At 42.8% G+C, this 23,090-nt stretch overlaps 2 protein-coding genes across 2 annotated transcripts; one reads left to right on the plus strand and one right to left on the minus strand.

Annotated features, from left to right (window-relative positions):
- Positions 1-83: 83 nt before the first annotated feature.
- phf13 (PHD finger protein 13) lies at positions 84-11,772 on the minus strand. The gene is made up of 5 exons (XM_020482202.2): positions 11,358-11,772; positions 10,233-10,337; positions 8,638-8,835; positions 8,088-8,535; positions 84-7,938 (listed from the first exon to the last, which is right to left on the minus strand). The coding sequence occupies exons 1-5, from the start codon at positions 11,403-11,405 to the stop codon at positions 7,706-7,708; spliced, it is 1,032 nt and encodes a 343-aa protein (XP_020337791.1). The 5' UTR covers positions 11,406-11,772; the 3' UTR covers positions 84-7,705.
- Positions 11,773-14,911: 3,139 nt separating this feature from the next.
- Positions 14,912-22,179, plus strand: fbxo2 (F-box protein 2). Its single transcript, XM_020483369.2, has 6 exons — positions 14,912-15,066; positions 20,493-20,564; positions 20,712-20,838; positions 21,030-21,122; positions 21,227-21,365; positions 21,444-22,179. The coding sequence occupies exons 2-6, from the start codon at positions 20,528-20,530 to the stop codon at positions 21,576-21,578; spliced, it is 531 nt and encodes a 176-aa protein (XP_020338958.1). The 5' UTR covers positions 14,912-15,066; positions 20,493-20,527; the 3' UTR covers positions 21,579-22,179.
- The last annotated feature ends 911 nt before the right edge of the window (positions 22,180-23,090 follow it).

Genomic DNA, 23,090 nt, shown 5'->3' on the forward strand with positions numbered 1-23,090 from the left:
TATTGTCAAGCCAAACACAGCAGAAACTGACTCGCACCCAGGATAGTGGTCAAGTACAGGAACAATGAGGAGACCTAGAAAGGTAGGGTTAAAATCTTCATTAAATCTTTATTTACAATACAGAGTTTCACAGAAACAGTTTGCACCAGACACCACATTCTCAGTAAGGGGGTTTCACAAAGCAGGATCAATGAGTTCGCATTCTAACTTTCCTAAATATTTTTGAAACATTTACTTTTTTTTTTTAAAGAAAGAAATTGTTCTAGTATGACTGACTTATCAGTAACCCATATTCATCTTATTAACTGTAGTTAGTAATAACTAACCAACCCATTGCTCTTGCTTGCTAGAAAGCCCAGCCCAGACAAGCATTCAATAGGTGTATGTCTAACAGTCAGTCAGACAGTGACATCGATCTATGGCTTACAGTGCCTTCAGAAAGTATTCACACCCCTTGACTTTTTCCACATTTTGTTGTGTTATACTTTGGATTTAAAATAGATTACATTTAGATATGTTGTCACTGGTACACCCCCATAATGTTAAAGTGGAATAGTTTTAAAAAATGTTACCAATTCATTAAAAATGAAAAGCTGAAATGTCTTTGAGTCATTAAGTAGTCAACCCCTTGTTATGGCAAGCCTAAAAAGGTTAGAGTAAACATTTGTTTAACAAGTCACAATAAGTTGCATGGACTCACTCAATAATAGTGTTTAACAATTTTTGAATGACAACCTCATCGCTGTACCCCACACATACAGAATTGTAAGGTCCCTCAGAGTGAATTTCAAAACACACTTAACCAAAAAAGACCAGGGATATTTTAAAATGCCTTGCAAAAGGGCACCTATCAGTAGATGGCAAAAAAAGACAGACATTGAATATCCCTTTGATCATGGGGAAGTTATTAAATTACACTTTGGATGGCATATCAATACACCCAGTCACGAGAAACAGAGGTGTCCTTCCAAACTTAGTTGAGGAAGGAAACTGCTCAGGAATTTGACCGTGAGTCCAATGGTAACTCTAAAACAGCTACGGAATTTAATAGCTGTGATAAGAGAAAACTGAGGATGGATCAACAACATTGTTGATAGTTACTCCACAATACTAACCTAATTGACATAGTGAAAAGAAAGAAAATTAAAATGTGGCAAAGCAATTACATTTTTGTCCTGAATACAAAGTGTTGTTTGGGGCAAATCCAATACATTACAGAGTACCACTCTGCATATGTTAAAGCATAGTGGTGGCTGCATCATGTAATGGGTATGTTTATAATCATTAAGGACTGGGAAGTTTTTCAGCATAGAAAATGAAAACAAAATAAAGCAAAGCATAGGCAAACTCCTAGAGGAAAACCTGGTTGTCTGCTTTCCACCAGACACTGGTCAATTAATTCACCTTTCAGCAGGACAATAGCCTAAAACACAAGGCCCAAGCTACACTAAAGTTCCTTACCAACAGTGAATGTTGAGTGGCCCGAGATACAATTGTAACTTAAATCTACTTGAACACCTATGGCAAGACCTGAACATGGTTGTCTAGCAGTGCTCAACTACCAATTTGACAGAACTTGAAGAATTTTGAAAATAATATGGGCAAATGTTGCACAATCCAGGTGGAGAGCTCTTAGAGACTTACCCAGAAATACTCTCAGCTGGAATCACAGCCAAATATGCTTCTAGAAAGTATTGACTCAGGAGTATGAATACTTATGTAAATGAAATATTTCATTTTCAGTAACTTAGCAAAGATGTCTAAAAACATGTTTTCACTTTGTCATTATGGGGTATTGTTGGAGAAGGGTGAGAAAAATTGATTTGATTTTCAATTCAGGCTGTAACAAAACCGTGGAATACGTCAAGGGGTATGAATACATTCTGAAGGTACTTTATATGAGGTCGACAAGAAACAACAATATGTACACATCAGCAAGCTTAGACTTGACAACTGGTGAAAACATGAATATTTGAAAAAGCTTAAATTCCAAACAGCTTGAAGAAGGACAATTCTCCAGAAACTCCAAAATACATTATCAAACCCCAGCGAGCCTGGTAGGGATCAGGTGAGAGATTAAATACTGATTTGTGCAAATGAGTACACCAGAAGGTGACGTGTAGGGTCAGGAGTTATCCTGACCATGAAAAATTCTGGGTCCTCGTTATAGCCTATAAAACTTGTTTTGTGGTCAGGTCACATGGTCAGGAAAAGCTCAGAAAGCCAAAACACCCCATATATAGAGCCCTAAGACACTTGCGCAATGGTTTTGATAATGCATTGCTCTCTAACCTATAGGACTAACCTGAGGGGACTGAGAACCAAGGGGCAGAGACAATGGCTGTCCAGAAACAACCTCTGACCCCTGCTCCCAAGGGCACTTTACATGAAATGCCTGGGGATAGGGGCTTGTTTCTGGACCGGACCAATGACATCACTTTACATGGCTACGTGTGCGCTTTCGCTCACCACACATGTTAATGCATTTTCTTCACCCACCAAAACCAGTCTCCACCCAGGGCTCTCTTCAAAGTCACATCAAGTACCCATTAACCGACTGGGGTCTGTTCAGGACCATTAAACTGTTCCCGACATGGTGGTGTTTGTGGAAAAAAATTGTGGGAAAATAATCTGAACTCTTCATAAAATGTTAAACTGAAATGGCTTCTGGAAACACAGCCAGGAACGTTAACAGGGAAATCATTTCCACAAGTTGTTCTTCAATGTTCTAACTGAAGAGATAAAAGCTTTGATTGAGGAGGACGGCGGCAGGTACAGACCCTGGTCTAGGAGAAAGAACTAACTGATCTAATAATCTATTCGATATTTCGTCACAATGTTGTTTTGAACATTCGTTTCAGACTGATGCCCGACTGAGCACACTCTACTAGACGCATCGTCAATGAGTGCTGATGATTTCATTAAAAGTGCAATACAGTGGCTTGGAAATACAATTACATTCAAATGGAGGCAAATAATTAGTAGAAACCCCCCTTGCCATCAGTTGGATGTCACCAGATTGACTTTAGATGCAGTACAACGTTAGCTAGCTAGCTAAAATTGAGGAGGCCACCGAGCTAACGTTAGAATTGCTAGCTATTTTTGACTAATTTTGCTAGCTAATGACATGACAATATTTCCTACTACTTTAGAAATATCAACTTTTTTCCCCAGGCGATAGTGTAATTTAGGCAAAATAGTTCACCTATTGCAGAATGATTGGGTTTATCACCACTATGGCGCCGCCAGCAGAGGGCGGCTTTAGAACGTTCATAACAATGGCACGACAACCGAGTGACTGAGGTGCAACCTATGAACAGAAAAAGGGACCAGAAACTGCATCATATATACACGGTGTACAAAACATTAGGCACATATTCCTAATATTGAGTAGCACCCTCCCCCCTTTTGCCCTATGAACAGCCTCAATTCTGCGGCTCCCGAGTGGGGCAGCGGTCTAAGGCACTGCATTTCAGTGCTAGAGGTGTCACTACAGACCCTGGTTCAATTCCAGGCTGTGTCACAACTGGCCATGATTGGGAGTCCCATAGGTCAGCACACAATTGGGCCAGTGTCATTAGGGTTTGGCCGGGGTAGGCAGTAATTGTAAATAAGAATGTGTTCTTAACCGACTTGCCTAGTTAAATAAAATACATACATTTTTTTTAATTGCCCGGGCCATGGACTCAAGGTGTCGAAAGCGTTCCACAGGGATGCTGGCCCATATTGATGCCAATGGTTCCCACAGTTGTGTCAAGTTGGCTGGATGGCATTGCCGTTCTTGACACACTCAAACTGGTGCAACAGGCACTTACTACCATACCCAGTTCAAAGGCACTTAAATATTTTGTCTTGCCCATTCACCCTCTGAACGGCACACGTACACAATCCAGGTCTCAAGGCTTAAGATTCATCTTTAACCGGTCTCCTCTTCATCAACAGTTTGAAGTGGTTTTAACAGGCGACGTCTATAAGGGATCATAGCTTTCAACTGGATTTTTCCTAGTCAGTCTGTCATGGAAAGAGTGGTTTTGTACACTCAGTGTATGTGTGTTTGTACAGTCGTGGCCAAAAGTTTTGAGAATGACACAAATATTAATTTTCACAAAGTCTGCTGCCTCAGTTTGTATGATGGCAATTTGCATATACTCCAGAATGTTATGAAGAGTGAACAGATGAATTGCAATGTCCCTCTTTACCATGCAAATTAACTGAATCCCTAAAAAACATTTCCACTTCATTTCAGCCCTGACACAAAAGGACCAGCTGACATGTCAGTGATTCTCTCGTTACCACAGGTGTGAGTGTTGACAAGGACAAGGCTGGAGATCACTCTGTCATGCTGATTGAGTTCAAATAACAGACTGGAAGTTTCAAAAGAGGGTGGTGCTTGGAATCATTGTTCTTCCTCTGTCAACAATGGTTACCTGCAAGGAAACAAGTGCCAGCATCATTGCTTTGCGCAAAAAAGGGCTTCACAGGCAAGGATATTGCTGCCAGTAAGATTGCACCTAAATCAACCATTTATCAGATCATCAAGGACTTCAAGGAGAGCGGTTCAATTGTTGTGAAGGCTTCAGGGCGCCCAAGAAAGTCCAGCAAGTGCCAGGACCGTCTCCTGAAGTTGATTCAGCTGCGGGATAGGGGCACCACCAGTACAGATCTTGCTCAGGAATGGCAGCAGGCAGGTGTGAGTGCATCTGCACACACAGCGAGGCGAAGACCTTTGGAGGATGCCTGGTGTCAAGAAGGGCAGCAAAGATGCCACTTCTCTCCAGGAAAAACATCAGGGACAGACTGATATTCTGCAACAGGTACAGGGATTGGGCTGCTGAGGACTGGGGTAAAGTCATTTTCTCTGATGAAACCCCTTAACGATTGTTTGGGGCATCCGGAAAAAAGCTTGCCCGGAGAAGACAAGGTGAGCGCTACCATCAGTCCTGTGTCATGCCAACAGTAAAGCATCCTGAAACCATTCATGTGTGGGGTTGCTTCTCAGCCAAGGGAGTGGGCTCACTCACAATTTTGCCTAAGAACACAGCCATGAATAAAGCATGGTACCAACACATCCTCCGAGAGCAACTTCTCCCAACCATCCAGGAACAGTTTGGTGACGAACAATGCCTTTCCAGCATGATGGAGCACCTTGCCATAAGACAACAGTGATAACTAAGTGGCTCTGGGAACAAAACATCGATATCTTGGGTCCATGGCCAGGAAACTCCCCAGACGTTAATCCCATTGGGAACTTGTAGTCAATCCTCAAGGAGGCGGGTGGACAAACAAAAACCTACAAATTCTGACAAACTCCAAACATTGATTATGCAAGAATGGGCTGCCATCAGTCAGGATGTGGCCCAGAAGTTAATTGACAGCATGCCAGGGCAGATTACAAAGGTCTTGAAAAAGAAGGGTCAACACTGCAAATATTGACTCTTTGCATCAACTTCGTGTAATTGTCAACAAAAGCCTTTGACACTTATGAAATTATTGTAATTATACTTCAGTATTCCATAGTAACATCTGACAAAAATATCTAAAGACACTGAAGTAGCAAACTGTGGAAATTAAATATTTGTGTCATTCTCTCAACTTTTGGCCACGACTGTAGGTTGTCTATGGCCAGCACTCACTTGATGGAGAAGTGTTGATATGAAACGCATCAAGTGATGCCTCTTTTACATGTTTGTCATATGGGATAATTCCTTGGTTGTCTAGAGCACCATTTCAAGCTCTGTCTATTGAAAGAAAGAGTTGAACGCATTCCATTTATCTGTACTGAAGAAAAATATAAATGCAACATGTGAAGTGGTGGTCCTATGTTTCATGAGCTGAAATAAAAGATCCCAAAAATGTTCCAAAAAGCGTGTTTCTCTCAAATTTGGTCCACAAATTTATTTACATCCCAGTTAGTGAGCATTTCTCCTTTTCCAAGATAATACATCGACCAGACAGATGTGGCATATCAAGAAGCTGATTAAACAGTATAATCATTACACAGGTGAACCTTGTGCTAGGGACAATAAAAGGCCACTAAAATGTGTCGTTTTGTCACAACACAGTTTTGAGGGAGCGCGCAATTGGCAAGCTGACTGCAGGATTGTTCACCAGAGCAGTTTCCAGATATTTGAATGTTAATTTCTCTGCCATAAGCCGCCTCCAACGTAATTTCAGAGAATTTGGCAGTACATCCAACAGGCCTTACAAACGGAGACCACATGTATGGTGTCGTGTGGGCGAGCGGTTTGCTGATGTCAAGGTTGTAAAGAGTGCCTCATGGTGGCAGTGGGGTTATGATATGGGCAGGCACAAGATACGGACAACAAACAATTGCATTTTATCGATGGTAATTTGAATGCACAGAGATACCGTGACAAGGCCCATTGTCGTGCCATTCATCGCCTCATGTTTCAGCATGATAATGCACAGCCCCATGATCTGTACACAATTCCTGGAAGCTGAAAATGTCCCACTTCTTCCATGGCCTGCACATGGAAGAATGGGGCGTTGGACTAGTAACCGGAAGGTTGCAAGTTCAAATCCCCGAGCTGACAAGGTGCAAATCTGTCGTTCTGCCCCTGAACAGGCAGTTAACCCACTGTTCCTAGGCCGTCATTGAAAATAAGAATTTGTTCTTAACGGACTTTCCTAGTTAAATAAAGGTAAAAAATAAATAAAAACTCACCAGACATGTCACCCATTGAGTATGTGGATGCTCTGGATTGACAGAGCATTCCAGTTCCCGCCAATATCCAGCAACTTCGAACAGCCATTGAATAGGAGTGGGAGAACATTCCACAGTCTGATCAACTACATGCGAAGGAGATGTGTTGCGCTGCATGAGGCAAATGGTGGTCACACCAAATACTAACTGGTTTTCTGATCCACGACCCTACCTTTTATTTGTTAAGGTATCTGTGACCAACAGATTCCTATCTATATTCCCAGTCATGTGAAATCCATAGATTAGGGCCTAATTTATTTCAATTGCCAAATTTCCTTATATGAACTTACTCAGTATGTTGTATTTATATTTTTGTTCAGTATAGAACTGGACATCATTATCTACAGACCCTCTGCTTGAGGCTTTAGACAAAGGCTTCCCTCAGACAGACAAACGTACCAACCACCTAGTTGAGAGGGTGGTTGGGGGAGAAGGGGTTGGCAAGTCAACACACCCCCTTAACGCATGAAATAAGAGCAAAAAGCCAACGTCCCAAAATGCACACTGTTGGGTGGCAGCTCTATAGGCCATTCTCTCCGACAGTTTAAGAGTGAAGACAGGTTTCCACTGTTCATGCGAGATGCGTCGCTAGTTTCTATCCAGTCAGAGCTAACCGGTCAGCCAGACTAGACTACGGAGTCCAACCCTACTGGTCAACTATTGTACTACTACAGACAGACATTCAGTGATTGACTTACGCACACAGAGTCCGGAAGGAAGCAGAGAGAAAACGTAAAATGTATAATAAATCTTAAATAGCACTCGGATCAGTTTAGTTTGGGGGTGTTGAAGACCCCGAGGGATAGCTAGTAGGCTTAGTCGACACAATAGGGGTGAGGAAAATGGCATGGGGTAGGACTGGGGCCAGGGACAAAAGGAAAGGGCTGGCCTGGGGCATGCGTTACAGGACCGGGTTGGGGTTAGAACCGTATGGGGCATGGTCTAAATGCAGGTGAGCGGGTGAAGGGGTTTGCAATGGGGTCAGTCAAGAAGGTGTCTGCGGGGGCCAATGCGTGAGCGGTATGAGCGGCGGGTGTCTGCCAGGCCCAGTGTGCCTCTGCAGCTCTGACACATATAAGTCTCAGGAACGTGGGACTTCCTGATCTTAGCACAGGACAGGTGGATCCACGTGTTACACTGGTTACACTCAATCATGGCCCGGCCTGCAAACGGCTTCATACAGAAACACGTCACCAGGTCCCACGAGTCATCATCTGAGAGAAAGAGAGGGGGGAAGAAACAGAGTTCCATCACTAAAACATTTACATGGGATTAACTGTCAGACTGCTACTTTAAATAGGCAATGTCATCACAACAATAAGTTCCGTAACTTTTTTGCAGCATTTACATAACGTTCTCTCACCGGAGTCCACCATGATGTCCTCATCCTCTCCGGAGCCATCCTCATCTCGGAACACCACCTGTTTCCCCTGTCGGATCACCGTCCTGTTCCCAGTAAAACTCTCCACACTCTCCACCTTCACCATGCCCTCCACCAGCCCCTGTCCCGCCCAGCACTCCCACTCCTCATTGTGCTCCTGCTTACAGGGGGAGGAGTTATTGAAGTGAGAGGGGCTGGGCAGGGGGTGAGGGGACGAAGGGTGGAGGGGGATGAAGAAGTCATCCTCAGGCTCGTCTTTGATTGGTCGTCCTCCCAGGGGCAGGGGGAACTGTGGCTCTGGGCTCATTGCATCGGCCTGATGTGCAGAGCTCGGCTCGCCGGCCTGGCTCTCCCGGTCCTTCCTCCGCTTCTTCAGTTTGTTGGCTTTCCTCTGGTCATCTGGGTGCAGGGAGGACGCTAAATGGCCATGCTGGAAAACAGGAATTAATTTAGGGTTAGGGAGTATGAGAAAGGGTTAAGGTTAGAATTAGTGGTTGAAATTGTGTGAGTGGATCAAAAGCACTCCATTTACATTTTTCATAACATGGCTGGATAGTGAGGCCCCAGGGTGGATTCCCGTGGGATGGGGTCGTTTCCTGTTCTTGTTCTGCAGGGGTATGGGGGGCCGCGGGGGGCAAGAGGGGGGTTGAGGGACAGGGGTCCAGCCATCACTGTCTGCTGTACTGCCTGTACTGTTGGGGGGGCTGGAGCTACTACGCAGAGGAGAGTCCTGGAGAGGGAAAAAGAGACATGGTGATAAAAGCCTGTATGTGTTTACACAAAACGTCAACTCTTAGAGAGGAGAATGGAGGTGGGCGTGAAGCTGCTGATACAATCCATTGACATTGGCCACAAACCACACTCACACCCTGATCCAATACAAATCTGAGACCATTTTGAACCAAAACAGGCATCAACAGTAACTTCACAACACTTCCACAATAATATGGAACTGCATATTTTATACATGGCCTCAGTGACACCACGGCATATGGTCATAAAGATGAAAAATCACCCTGTCTTACTCTGAGGGGCTCGGTCAGACAGACAAAGCACAGAGTATTAGCACAGGTCTATGGATGAGGTACAGTACGGTCCTGGTTGAACTTGTTTAGGGTGCTGGCGTTGGGTCGAGCTGCTCCTCTTGCCTGAGCTGAGGGGGTCAGGGGGCCCTGGTTCCATTCCAGCCCCTTCCCCATCAGGGATCCTAATCTCAGGGCTAGCTAGACAGCAATAGAAGCTCAATTCAGCTTGTTGGAAAACTAGGTGGTGCCATCACTAGATTTGTTAATTCTATCCAGTCCTTCCAAAACTATGAACACTACAGAGGCAAGGGTAAATGGTCTAGGGGCCAAAGAAGCACAGGGCCAGGGATGAGTATGGAGAGACTTGTTGGCCCTCTTACCCTGGGAGAGGGGGCAGGGCTGTGTTAGGTGCGTGTCCCTTCAGGAGACACAGCAGCAGATTGGCTAGCGAGGGACAAGGGGCGGGGCCCAGCAAGGAAGCTGCCAGAAGCCACGCCTCCTCCAGTTCTGTGGATCAAATAGAGGGTCAACACACCACACCGGGGAGGGAGGGGATAACTTCGATACAGTCAACATGTCCAGGGTTGCATTCAGGAGGATGCAACGCTCTGAACATTTCAGATAGAAATGTAATGCTTTATAGAGCTGCCATAACTCCTACATGACAGACACAGCATAACCTATTTCTATTTGAGAGTTCCACAACGTTGTAGCTTACTGAAGGAAAACAAAATGGCACTTTCATTGTGACTAAGCGAATGTGATGTTGACTGTATCTATATTCACAACACTAGTTAGGGGCGGCGGGATAATACACACAGGGGGAATGGAGGGCAGTGGGACACCAACACGCACAACAGTTGTGGAGAAAAAAGCAAAAGCTCGCAGTGGCCGCTCCATGATCCACAAACTACACACACATCCAAGTCCTACCCCTGGTGTCTGGTCATTAACCTCCACACAATGCGTTACACACACACCTCGAAATATAACCAGTCACAGTTCTGCCTAACTATTCAGAGCAAAGAACCTAGACTGTCAACTACAAGGGACTGTTGATAAAAAGGCATACACCAACTATGATTGGGTTTCCTTTACTCACCTCCTGGGGATATGGGATATAGCCTGCATATGCCAACACAAATGTGCAGAACTTGTTGAAGTCCTCCACCGTCCGCCTCCTGTATGGTGGACTGTGCCCCTGGCCCTATAACACATGAATAACATCAGCATGAGGTCAAAGCTAGCTAAGACATTCTGAATTAAAGAAACATGTTGTGATGATTGCCCAATTAGTAGGGGTTCATTTGTAAAATACATTGATAAAATGTTGCATATGAACGTACTAAAAAGGGAATATAAAAATTACATTGTTAGCACGCTGACGACTGAAATGACACACGAGACTCGGTTTAAACCAGTGCCATTTGACAGAAGCTTGATAGGAATTTTGCTAACGTGAAGCTAACTAGCTACAGTAACGTTATTGCTAACGTAGCCCGCTAAATAAGTTAATTAATCGACAAATGCCAACATGGAGGACTACGTTTGGGCGCTAACGTTAGCGTTGAAGTTTTGATTTAGTTGAAAACACGAGAAGGACAGTTACTAATTAGCTCATTTGTTACCTACCTAGTAAAATACCTTATAACTGCGGTGCCAAGATGGCGATTGTTGCTGAGCTAGTTAACTAGTTAACTAAGCGTTGGCGTGGACAGAGTAGCTAGCCTGCTAACATTGGCAAACCTTGCCTAGCTAACTAACACTGCTTTTAAGTAACGTTAGCTAGATATGCAACCTCGTGTTTTCAGCATAACAGAGGTCATTACGTTAAAGACGAGTGAAAAATGCATGCACATGTCAAGTTATATTACTAACGTTAACAGGTTGCGAATGTGATTATATTCAAACATAAAAACAAGATGAACCGTCAAACAATAGCTAGCTAGTTAACGTTATACTGTAATCGTGACAGTGGTTGTTTAATCAAGCCAAGGAAAGGTAGCTAGCTGACTGCCTAACGGTATGATCATAAGCACTGCCTGTTTTCAGCAGTCAGTCGTATATACCATTAGTTAGTTAGCTAGCTATAAACAGTTAGTTAACTAGCTAGTTATCAATGGTTACCTAGCGAGCTAATATTTGCTAGCTACAGTAGGAAGTTAAATATATACAAGTTAGTGAGAGCTAGCATTGTGATAACTGGCTAGCTAATACAATACTTTACCTCTGATTCATATGCATGATGGTGTGACGATGAAGTAACGTTGTCCATCTCTAAAAAGTGATACTTTTGGTATAATGTAGCTAAGTTACCAAATAATATAATTAGCTAGCAATAAACGAAGTGCACAACTAATTCTGGTGTCATCGACGTTCAAAACAGTGCACTGTTGTTAGCTAGCTAACTGTTAGCTTACAATATTCTAGCAACAAACACTGTCTGCAGATAATGTTTCGCCTATACCCCGGGAGATACTTAGTAATGCATTATAGTTATAAGTCAAATGTTGCCGTATCTCTTGAACAAAACGGGTTCGCCAGCTACACTATCAGTGTCCCCGTTGCCATTAACTGCCTGCCTCTCACTCAAACTCAGACTTATCAAACAGGAAAGGACTGGTCGAGAGAACCACCTCGAAAAAAAGAGAGCGCTGAAGTGAGGTTTAAAGGGATATTTTACTCAAAAAACACATTTGAATAGCTATTCTATTTTGTTAATAAATCCACTGTGGATATGGTCCACAAAATGTAGTTTGGATTGGAGAGAGATGGTACAGGGAACTATCAATACAAATATGTACGGTAGGTCTACTAGTGATCAACATTAGCAGCAGCACAAAAGTATAGCAAGACAATTTGCCTAATAAGTTAAGTGCTCTGTGCATTCTTAGATCATCTCGTCAACAACATATCAACAATGTGCTGAAAAAAATCATCATCAACAACAACATATTATCATCATCATTTACATTTTTGTCATTTAGCAGATTATCTTATCGAGAGCGACATAGAGGAGCACTAAAGGTTAAGCGCCTAGATCAGGGGCACATCAACAGGGCCGTTTCAGAAAGCAGGTTTAGTGAAAACTCAGAGTTAGTTAACTCAGAGTTGAAGGAAACTGAGTTTTCGGTTTCACAAAGCCAGTTTAGTAACCATGACAACATACTCCGTGAAGAAAACCTGCTCGCTGGCAAGGTTTTTCTTCAACTAACCCTGGCTGAGTTTCTCCTCCTCTTTAGCTGAAGCCTGCAGACTGCAGGATATGTCAGACATTGCGTGTCCTTTTCTTGAAGAGCCAGTTGATGTTGCATAAAAACTCAGCAAAAATCTCCGTCGGGAGGTGATCAGACCCCGCGTGGATGTTTTATCATTCCCTGATGATGTTTGAGCGTTTCTGTTCTCACATCGTTCATATGACACATCCTGTACATGCTCTCAGTTCGGAACAAATTCTTTGTGTTGCACTTCGTTTTTTTGCCAAAAGGAGTTTTCTATATAACATCATTGACGCTGGGCATATTTCCAAGGCAACTGTCTGTCGGGCTGTCAGAAATGTGACTTACACTGAAACGTTTACTGTACACGTTTGTGGTGTCTCCTAGTCACAGACCCAGCAAAGAAGAATTCCACATAATTGCAGGTATCAGTCTAAGCAAAAATGTATTTATTTAGTGTGAAGCTTGAGATCAGAAGCGAAGCGAAGCACTAATCAGTTCATTTGATATATTTTAGAGTTTCCAGGTGTGATTGGCTGCATAGATGGCACTCATATTCCTATCACAGCTCCTTCAGTAACTGAAGGAGATTATGTGAACAGGAAGTCTTTCCACAGCATTAATGTGCAGGTAGGCCTAAACAGTAGCCTTTAGCATTCCAAATTAAAGAACTGCACTAGATGTGTTGTGAAGTAATTACTGTTCTGTATAAGCCCCAACCCGGGCTCGAACCAGGGACCTTCTGCACACATCAACAACTGCCTCCCACGAAGCATCGTTACCCATCGTCTCAGAGCCAGTGACGTCACCTATTGAAACGCTATTAGTGCGCACCACCTCTAACCATTTCACATCGGTTACATCTGCATGGGGAAGATCATATATGATGCAGCCCACATCATCAGCAACGTGGAAGCAAAGTGGCCTGGGTCACTTTGACTCGTGAATTTTTCGTGTGTGTACACTGAGTGCTAGCTTTGCCCGTGGTAAGTTTATATATATTTATAGCTATATCCTATTATAAACAATATTTTGTTTCCTCCTATTGCAACTGAAAATGTAAACTGTATCCTCATATTATCATAGGAGCGTTCAATAGTTACCTGCTCGGTGATAGAGGGTACCCCTGCCAGCCCTATTTGCTGACCCCCTGATTCTGAGCCCGGCCCGCAGCAACGTTATAACTTGGCTCACTGCAGGATACGAGCCAGGGTAGAGATGACCATTGGGATACTCAAGGCCCGGTTCCAGTGCCTTCATAGGCTCAGGGTCACCCCAGAAAGGGCATGTGACATTATTGTGGCATGTGTGATTCTCCACAACATTGCCACAATTAGAGGAGAACAATGTCCTACTCAACCAGTGAACGATCCTGGTAACGATCCTGACCACCCCGCTGACCCACGAGATGGGAGAGCAGTCAAAGACACAATATGCTTCCATCATTTCTGATTGACCCATCACCTCCCCAGTGTCAAATAAAGACAATGCCTTTCTTTTTATGAAGTCTTGTTTATGTCCTGCAAGTACAAATGCATTTTTTTTGTTTATGTTGTTCAAACAAGTAAAATCATCCACCTGTGGGCACCTCACCACCTTTTGACTGATGTTCCAGCAGTTATATTTTGCTTCTAAATTACATTTGTCAATTTGTTTCTCTAAGTACACATTGTACAGCTGTTTCACAGGGAGCTATAGGAACACAAAAAAATGAATTTCACAGTACCAGGTCTACGTAGTTTCATTGTAGGTCATGGGCCAATGCTGAAGAACAGTTCTTACAATCTTACTGACGAAAGTTGTGCTGTGGAGGTGAATGGACCCTCTTCCTCATTGTAATTTCCAGCATTGCTCTACAATATTAAATACTGGCAGTGTTGGGATGGCTGAAAAATGTATTTTGTTTTTGCTTAGAAAATTCCACTAACTACTTAAATATATCACATGTTGAATGTAGCCACTGAATGCTGTTTAATTAGGTAGGGTAGGCTAAACAACATCACAATTTCTTGTAATGAAATTATACCTTACTTGTTTGAAGTCTATTTTTATATTTCATCTTCAGTTGCTGCCATATACGTTTTACACACACACACATAAATGTTGAATAAGTGAAACACTCGAGATAAATTAATACTCGCGCATTGACTCGGTCAGCAATTTTCTGCCACGCCAGCTCACGTTCTTTTGCTGCTGCTACTGTATTGTTTTTTTTCTTAAATATATACTCACATTCTGCAAACGCATTCACAGGTTGAAGCCTTTTTTTCTCCTGTTGCCATGATGAATCATGTTATCTGCGTTCCATTGATGAGGGCGTTTTATCTCCTCATGCAAGTGCTTTACTAAGGGTTAACTTTACCCAGAGTTGATTGAACTAACTGTTGTCATCTGTTCTGAAACCGAAATCTCAATAGTTTGACAGCTCAGAGTTCGTCAACCCATAGTTCAGGTTTAAACTCAGAGTTTGTTAAACCTGCTTTCTGACACGGGGCCCAGGTTTGAACCTCTCTCTCGCACAGTTTGTGTGTGTATTCTGAATAACAGTCACTAGGAGCAGTGTATGTGTTCACTATATAACCCACACAGGCAGGGCGTTGCTACCCTGCAGTGGAGCTCGAGTGTCCGAGAGATCTAGAAGCAGCAGCTGAACAAAGAGAGAGAAAAAAGAGGGAGAGGTGGAAGACTGATCTTTCGTTTTCTGCCTGTGATTAAAAGGTACAGTCTCTTCGGTTGTGTTTTTCAACGAGGCAGAGTGTGCTATCATAGAGAATGTTGATAATTGCTGGCTGTTTGTATCTGAGACCGGATGTCCATTCTCAGTACAGTAGATGAGTCAGTAGTTTCTGCTTGTAGCTGTGACGAAGGAAAAGCAAGACAGCATTACGTAGACACTGTGAGATCAGATTCCTGCACACTGTTATTCTTATTTATCGAAAAGACCATTTGAGTTTGCTCATAGACTGTTTTTTTTGCCAGTTTACGTAAATTACTCTTTTTCTTTTGGCCTGAGGTGATCTTTGGCTGCGGATCTGCCCTGACGTACTGTATCATGGTTGGTTGTCATTCTGACCAATTTAAAATCTATGCAGTGCCCATCTCCATTACCCTCCATTTCAATGCAGGGTCCCGTGTTTATCACGGTTATGCTATCACTTTATTACTGTATTCTCAACATAGCTCATTCTAATATTTCTGCTAATGTACATTGACTGCATTTTAGTTACACTGTGTATACAATCCGCATATTAATTTATATACTAGATTCTTGACATGGCTCACTCGAAAATACTAAGAATGATATGTACAGCAGTAGATATATCCTGTGTAAATTCATCCTGTGTATATACTGTACGTATAGATTGCATTTGGATTACTGTTACAGTGCTTAATACCCTGTCAGCAGACAGCATTTCTGGGGCTGACTGGGTGCAATGGACTGGTACATTTTGATAAACCGGAATGGAGCACTGATGATGCTGGATTGGGATTTATAAAGAACTTTTTCTAAGCACTCAAAGCAGGGCTGAGGGTGTCACACGGCATCAATTTATTTGTGTAATTTTCACTGTTGGGCATAAAAGACTGTAAAAACACCAGGAAATCAGCTCCAAGTGATTTGAAAAAATCTGTTCCCAAGTAGTCCCATGCATAATAGACACTTTATCGTATGCAAGGTTTGAAATGATTATGTTTCAGTAAAACATTATATCCATTTGGGCTTTTAGCAGTCTACAAATGATTTGTAGTTATGTTCCTGACCCCCCCCCCCCCCCCCCCCCCCCCCACCACCATCTGCTCAAGAAAAAATGATGATCCCTGGTCTAAGTGGTGTGCTGCTCTCCTGTTTTTCATCTCTATTATTGTGAGAACTGTACACATGAAAACAAATGCTTGATGTCAGCTTGCCTGTGTTTTCAGACCAGTGCAGGTAGTCAGTGCAAATGAAATGAGGAGAGGAAGCCACTTTAGACTATACGATATGAAAGTGACATGTCGTTTTCTTGGAAGTATCCTTTGTAGGCTTTTTGAGTGGTATTCAATGGGCAAAAACATATCACAGTGGTCTTCAGTGCAAACACGTAATAAAAGGCATCTGAGAAGTAAATTTAATTCACAAACATTCATATATTTTTATAAATATTTTAAATGACTGTGTTCATGAATTTGATGATGTAATTGTCAAGCCCATTCAAAAGATTAGGGGACAGGACCCGAAAGTAGGATGACATCACTTGCACATCGTATTGAGATACTCCACATTTTTCCTGATCTAGACGGGGAGATAAAACAAAGGATGTAAGATAGTATAGGAGGCCAGTGTACAGTATAATTATTATTTCTCTGGGAGAGGGGAAGGGGTGCTGCATAGGCATTTTCAGTAGGTGGGTAGGGTGGATGAGTTTGGGGCGTGGTACCATGTCTTTTGCTCTGCATCTCAATGGGCATCTGAGTCTTTACATACAGTACCATGTCACTGGTACTCAGGGTGCGCCTCAGTAGTCTAAAGTGGTTTCATCTCATCTGCAATGGAACATGAGGAAAGGACACCACTTTGAGATGCACTCTAGTTGTGTAAAGCCATGGTATTATACATCACTGTCCCCACTTTACTCCTCAACCATTTGTCCAACTCCTACATCCCATTCCCTTCCCCATACACCCACAATCTATTCACTACATAGAATGTGCAGTGTACCATACTTGTAGAAGAATGGCTGCACAGTGTTTTCCTGTGAGAATCTCTATCCAGTGAGATCTCCCAGGGCCTAACTCAAAGCCATCTATTCAAAGGACTATGCACAAACTGATCCCAACATAAAAGTTGCCCAGTGCTGGGTACCCAGGCAACCGCTCGCTCTGTGCTCTGTGCCAGGGTCATCCGCAAAGAAGTGGCATACATTCACTGTAGAGGTTTGTATGTGAGAGAGATGAAACAGTACTATTACCTTACTCCAATGCTGATCTGCACACTCATGAGCGATAACAACATAGCTGGACAACTCGCATAATGACAAAATTGTTGTGAAGATATGGAGAGATACAGTACACCATAGCCAAATACATTTAAACTCAGTTTTTCACAATTCCTGACATTTAATCCTCGTAAAAATTCCCTGTCTTAGGTCAGTTAGGATCACCACTTTATTTTAAGAATGTGAAATGTCAGAATAATAGTAGAGAATTATTTATTTCAGCTTTTATTTCTTTCATCACATTCCCAGTGGGTCAGAAGTTCACATACTCTCAGTTAGTATTTGGTAGCATTGCCTTTGAATTGTTTAACTTGGGTCAAACGTTTCAGGTAGCCTTCCACAAGCTTCCCACAATAAGTTGGGTGAATTTTGGCCCATTCCTCCTGACAGAGCTGATGTAACTGACTCAGGTTTGTAGGCCTCCTTGCTCGCACACGCTTTTTCAGTTCAGCCCAAAAATGTTCTATAGAATTGAGGTCAGGGCTTAAGCCATTTTGCCACAACTTTGGAAGTATTACTGGGGTCATTGTCCATTCGGAAGATCCATTTGCGACCAAGCTTTAACTTCCTGACTGATGTCTTGAGATGTTGCTTCAATATATCCACATAATTGTCCCTTCCTCATGATGCCATCTATTTTGTGAAGTGCACCAGTCCTTCCTGCAGCAAAGCACCCCCACAACATGATGCTGCCACCCCCGTTCTTCACTGTTGGGATGGGTTTCTTTGGCTTGCAAGACTCACCCTTTTTCCTCCAAACACAACAATGGTCATTATGGCCAAAAAGTACGATCTTTGTCCCCATGTGCAGTTGCAAACCGTATTCTGGCTTTTTTTTATGCCGGTTTTGGCGCAGTGGCATCTTCCTTGCTGAGCGGCCTTTCAGGTTATGTCGATTTCGGACGCGTTTTACTGTGGATTCCTCCAGCATCTTCACAAGGTCCTTTGCTGTTGTTCTGGGATTGATTTGCACTTTTCGCACCAAGGTACGTTAATCTCTAGGAGACGTAACGCGTCTTCTTCCTGAGTGGCATGACGGCTGCGTGGTCCCATGGTGTTTATACTTGCATACTATTGTTTGTACAGATGAATGTGGTACCTTCAGGCATTTGGAAATTGCTCCCAAAGATGAACCAGACTTGTGGAGGTCTACAATTTTTTTTTCTTAGGTCTTGGCTGATTTTCCCATGATGTCAAGCAAAGAGGCACTGAGTTTGAAGGTGAGACGTGAACTACATCCACAGGTACACTTCCAATTGACTCAAATTATGTCAATTAGCCTATCAGAAGCTTCTAAAGCCACAATATAGTTTTCTGGAATTTTCCAAGCTGCTTAAAGGCACAGTCAACATAGTGTATGTAAACTTCTGACCCACTGGAATTGTGATACAGTAAATAATCTGTAAACAATTGTTGGAAAAATGACTTCTGTCTTGCACAAAGTAGATGTCCTAACCGACTTGCCAAACCTATAGTTTGTTAACAAGAAATTTGTGGAGTGGGTGAAAAACGAGTTTTAATGACTCCAACCTAAGTGTATGTGAACTTCCGACTTCAACTGTATGTCTCTTTATAAAAAGATGTTCTGAGTTTTTGACACAAATCAACTCTACTAGTTGTCCTGGTCTTGTCTTGATTTATGTCCGGTAATATGTTCAAGTGCAGCAAAGCGAGATCTAGAAACCAGAGCAGCATTGTAAATTCTCATTTACAATGACGGCCTGCCCCGGCTAGACCTGGACGACGCTGGGCCAATTGTGCGCCGGCCTATGGGACACCCAATCAAGGCCAGATGTGATTCAGCCAGGAATCAAACCAGGGACTTTAATGACGCCTCTTGCACTGAGATGCAGTGCCTTAGACCGCTGCACCACTTAGGAGCCCTACAGAACGAACATCAACAACATGCATGCCAGTCTTTCTAAGTTGAGGGCTGATGAGATTAACTGCGAAATATTACTGTTGTCTGCATAATCAAATAACATTCAGCTCAAACACACATACATTTCCCACAAGACATGCCATCAGGGTCTCATCACCGTCCCCAAGTCCAAAACTAAGTCACGGCAACGCACAGTAAAATGACCTTTAAAAAACTGATTAAACAACATCTCATGGAACGGCGGAGACTGTGAGGAGACAAACATACACATTGTTTTAGTTGTGTTGATTGTATTATTTTGTATTGTTTGTATTTTAAATGTGACTATCAGTGTTTTTGTTACTTGTCATGTTTGTTTTATTTTTTTGTGGACCCCAGGAATAGTATCAAAATATTTGCTGCAATTCCACACATTTTCCCATAGGCTGGAGGCAAATGTTTGCAGTTTTTAACATGATAACTGATGATCAATGGGCCCAACCCACTGCAGTAATTCGACCATGCTTACATCAAGTTTAGATTGATAGTCTAGCGGCCAGCTAACCTATCTAAAAATGTTCTGCTGACCTGGGCTAATTGAGTGACTGCTGATGCACAACCACATTTCAAAATTGCACCTTGTATATTCTAACTCTCTACAATTGAGTAAATTGAGAACCAAAGTGAGTTCCAAAAAAATTGTTCCTTAAGTCTACAAAAGGGGGGCCGCCAGGTTCCCATCCCTGGTCTAGACCAACCTTTTGTCTTCAATATTGACCCTAAATGATACGGCTGAGACCTAGTACCTTTTACATGTCAACCTAAAGCAAACTGGCTTTATACAAAATAGACAAACTCAATATAATAAGAACCTTCCATATCATAATTACTATAGACAGACATAGAAAAGATATCTCTAGTAAGCCTCAATGCGGAAAAAGCATGACTCTAAACTGGGACTTCTTTATGCCACAAGTAGAATCATCCTAACTCTATACTGCAAATCTCATGCTAAAGTGGAAGTAAATGGACAACTATCAAATAAATATAGAAAGGAGAGCAAGACAAGGTTGCCTACTATCCCCACTCCTTATTTCCCTCTACATCGAACCCCTTGCCCAATCCACAAAACAAAATGGACATTAGGGGTGAACAGAACACAAAAAAACTGTATCATATGAAATGTTATTAGTCACATGCGCAGAATACAACAGGTGTAGACCTTACCTTACTTACGAGCCCCTAACCAACAATGCAGTTTAAAAAAATATAAGAATAACAAATGTGTGTATTTCCCTGTCATGCAGACACTGCCTCCACAGCCACCCCACCAACTCCAGTCATGGCCAGGAATCTACTGAAGAACCCAGCTGGGGAAGGTATAAGAACACATCTGCCTGTCTGTCTGTAGGGATAGATGAAAGCACATTTCCAATAGGCATTCTCCATAGTGCTTTGAGAAGAGTGACTCTCATTTGACTGTTGAGATGGTGTCGGCAGAGAGTGACTCAACACTTTCCTCCCAGAGCAGATGGAATTCTGGGAGCTGACAGAGAATGGGGGAAGCCAATGGCAGGTGGAAGAGATGCCGGGAGACTGTGGCTACAACTTCGGTGGTGATGGAGTGACCAAATACTTCAGCACCTCCTTTGAGTGAGTAACTGAACATGGTCACAAAATGGGGCCTGTGTATAGACTGCTGTCCAATTCACAATCCTCCTCTCTGTGTGCAATTGTTCATGGATAAAAAAAGGATTGGAGTAGTGCAGGAAATAGGGTGGAACCTCCCTTACACCAATCAGCGCTTTTAAAACCATTGTGGGGTGTGTCTCTCTGTGTGTTAGGCTGTGTCTGAAGAGGCAGGTGGTTGACCTGGTGGCAGAGGGCTACGCTCCTGATGACCTCGCTGCCCAGCCAGCTGTCAGTGTGGAAGACTGGTGAGACATAATGCAAACAGACATCCACATATCGTTTAGGACAGCCGTTTCAGTTCAGCTAACACCAGCAAGAAATGTGTGTGTGTGTGTGTGTGTATATGTAGGTACAGTGGGAGGACAGACTGTGGGTGCACCTACCAGTTGACAGTGTGTCTGTTGGATGAGAATGAGGAAATTCTTCAGGAATTTAAACCAGAATCAGTCACCCTGGACCCAGATTGTGATGACTGCTCCTGGAAACCGGTATTGTGGGAAAGCTCAAAATAGCATAATATGATCACTTCTCGTCACATCCATTTCTCATTTTTGTCTTCTTTCCAGGTGAACCACACTTTCAATGATTACGGTCCTGGCCTGCGCTTCATCTCGTTTGAACATGGAGGACAGGACACCAAGTACTGGGACGGCTGGTTTGGAGTTCGAGTCACTGGGAGCTCTGTTATTGTAGAGACCTGAGAGGGGAAGAGGGTGGCAGGTATGGAAAGGAGGAGAGAGGACAAAAAGGGTTGAGGACAAAAAGGAGGATTTTAGAGGACCAGCAATGCCCTGTGCACCATCCTTACATAGCAGTAAATACAAAGTCAAGCATAAAAATGTATGCCTAAGATACAGTAGTATCCACTCAATAGCTGCTTCAGAAACGTATGGCATGAGCAAGACCTGCAAGCTTGGACCCTTAGTGCTCAATAACACTGTGGAAACCATTTATAGTATACAGATGAAATATTCTCCCAGTGTAGCTTTATAAACAGTTATGAATGAGTTATAAATGACTAACACTAAATGAGATTGAGTGAGGGTCTACCTATGGACAGATGGTTTGTTCTTGTGGTTTCTTTTCTAGGTTAAGTGGTGTGTAAGGGTTCATTGCAGAGTGATCACTGATCATACATACAGAGGTTGTAACCAATGATTAGAATGGCTGTAACACCTCAGATTAGGAGTGTAACATATGCATTATTTTGATCCGAACTGTATCAAAATCACACTAACCAGGTTCACTTTTCAGGTTATTCACAATGCAAATGAGAGCCAAATAAAGCCAATCAATCAAGGATTTGCCTAGTCTGTTCCTGTATTACATTTTCAACTTAATACCCATGTAGGTAAATCATAAAGCCGTCATAGCATGTCTTAATTTGCCATAACATGTACTTCCATTGCAAGGGGAGTTTTGCAATCTGATCTCTCCTTTCAGGATGAACACGCTCATACAGAATCTGTCTGTGGAACACATTGGTATGTATGCGTGCATCTCTGTCTCTACATGTATGTGTTTGCGTGACATGATGGAGTCATTATGGGAGAAGAGGCATTTCTAGAGCAATGTAAAGCTGGCATCATGAAAGGGCATAGGAGTGATGAGGGGCTACAGAGAAAGGGGTGATAACTGATGCCACTGGCAGACACGACAGAACTTATTCTCATAACACGTCAGAATAATAGTTGTTTTATTTCTTTCATCACATTCCCAGTGGGTCAGAAGTTTACATACTCAATTAGTATTTGGTAGCATTGCCTTTAAATTCTTTAACTTGGGTCAAACGTTTCAGGTAGCCTTTCACAAGTTTCCCACAATAAGTTGGTTGAATTCCTCCTGACAGAGCTGGTGTAACTGAGTCAGGTTTGTAGGCCTCATTGCTCGCACACGCTTTTTCAGTTCTGCCCACAAATGTTCTATAGGATTGAGGTCAGGGCTTTATTATGGCCACTCCAATACCTTGACTCTGTTGTCCTGAAGCCATTTTGCCACAACTTTAGAAGTTTGCTTGGGGTCATTGTCCATTTGGAAGACCCATTTGCGACCAAGCTTTACCTTCCTGACTGATGTCTTGAGATGTTGCTTCAATATATCCAAATAATTTTCCTTCCTTGATGCCATCTATTTTGTGAAGTGCAGTCTCTCCTGCAGCAAAGCATCCCCACAACATGATGCTGCCACCCCCGTGCTTCACGGTTGGGATGGTG

Source organism: Oncorhynchus kisutch, linkage group LG5 (genome assembly GCF_002021735.2).
Source record: "Oncorhynchus kisutch isolate 150728-3 linkage group LG5, Okis_V2, whole genome shotgun sequence".
NCBI classification, from domain to species: Eukaryota; Metazoa; Chordata; class Actinopteri; order Salmoniformes; family Salmonidae; genus Oncorhynchus; species Oncorhynchus kisutch.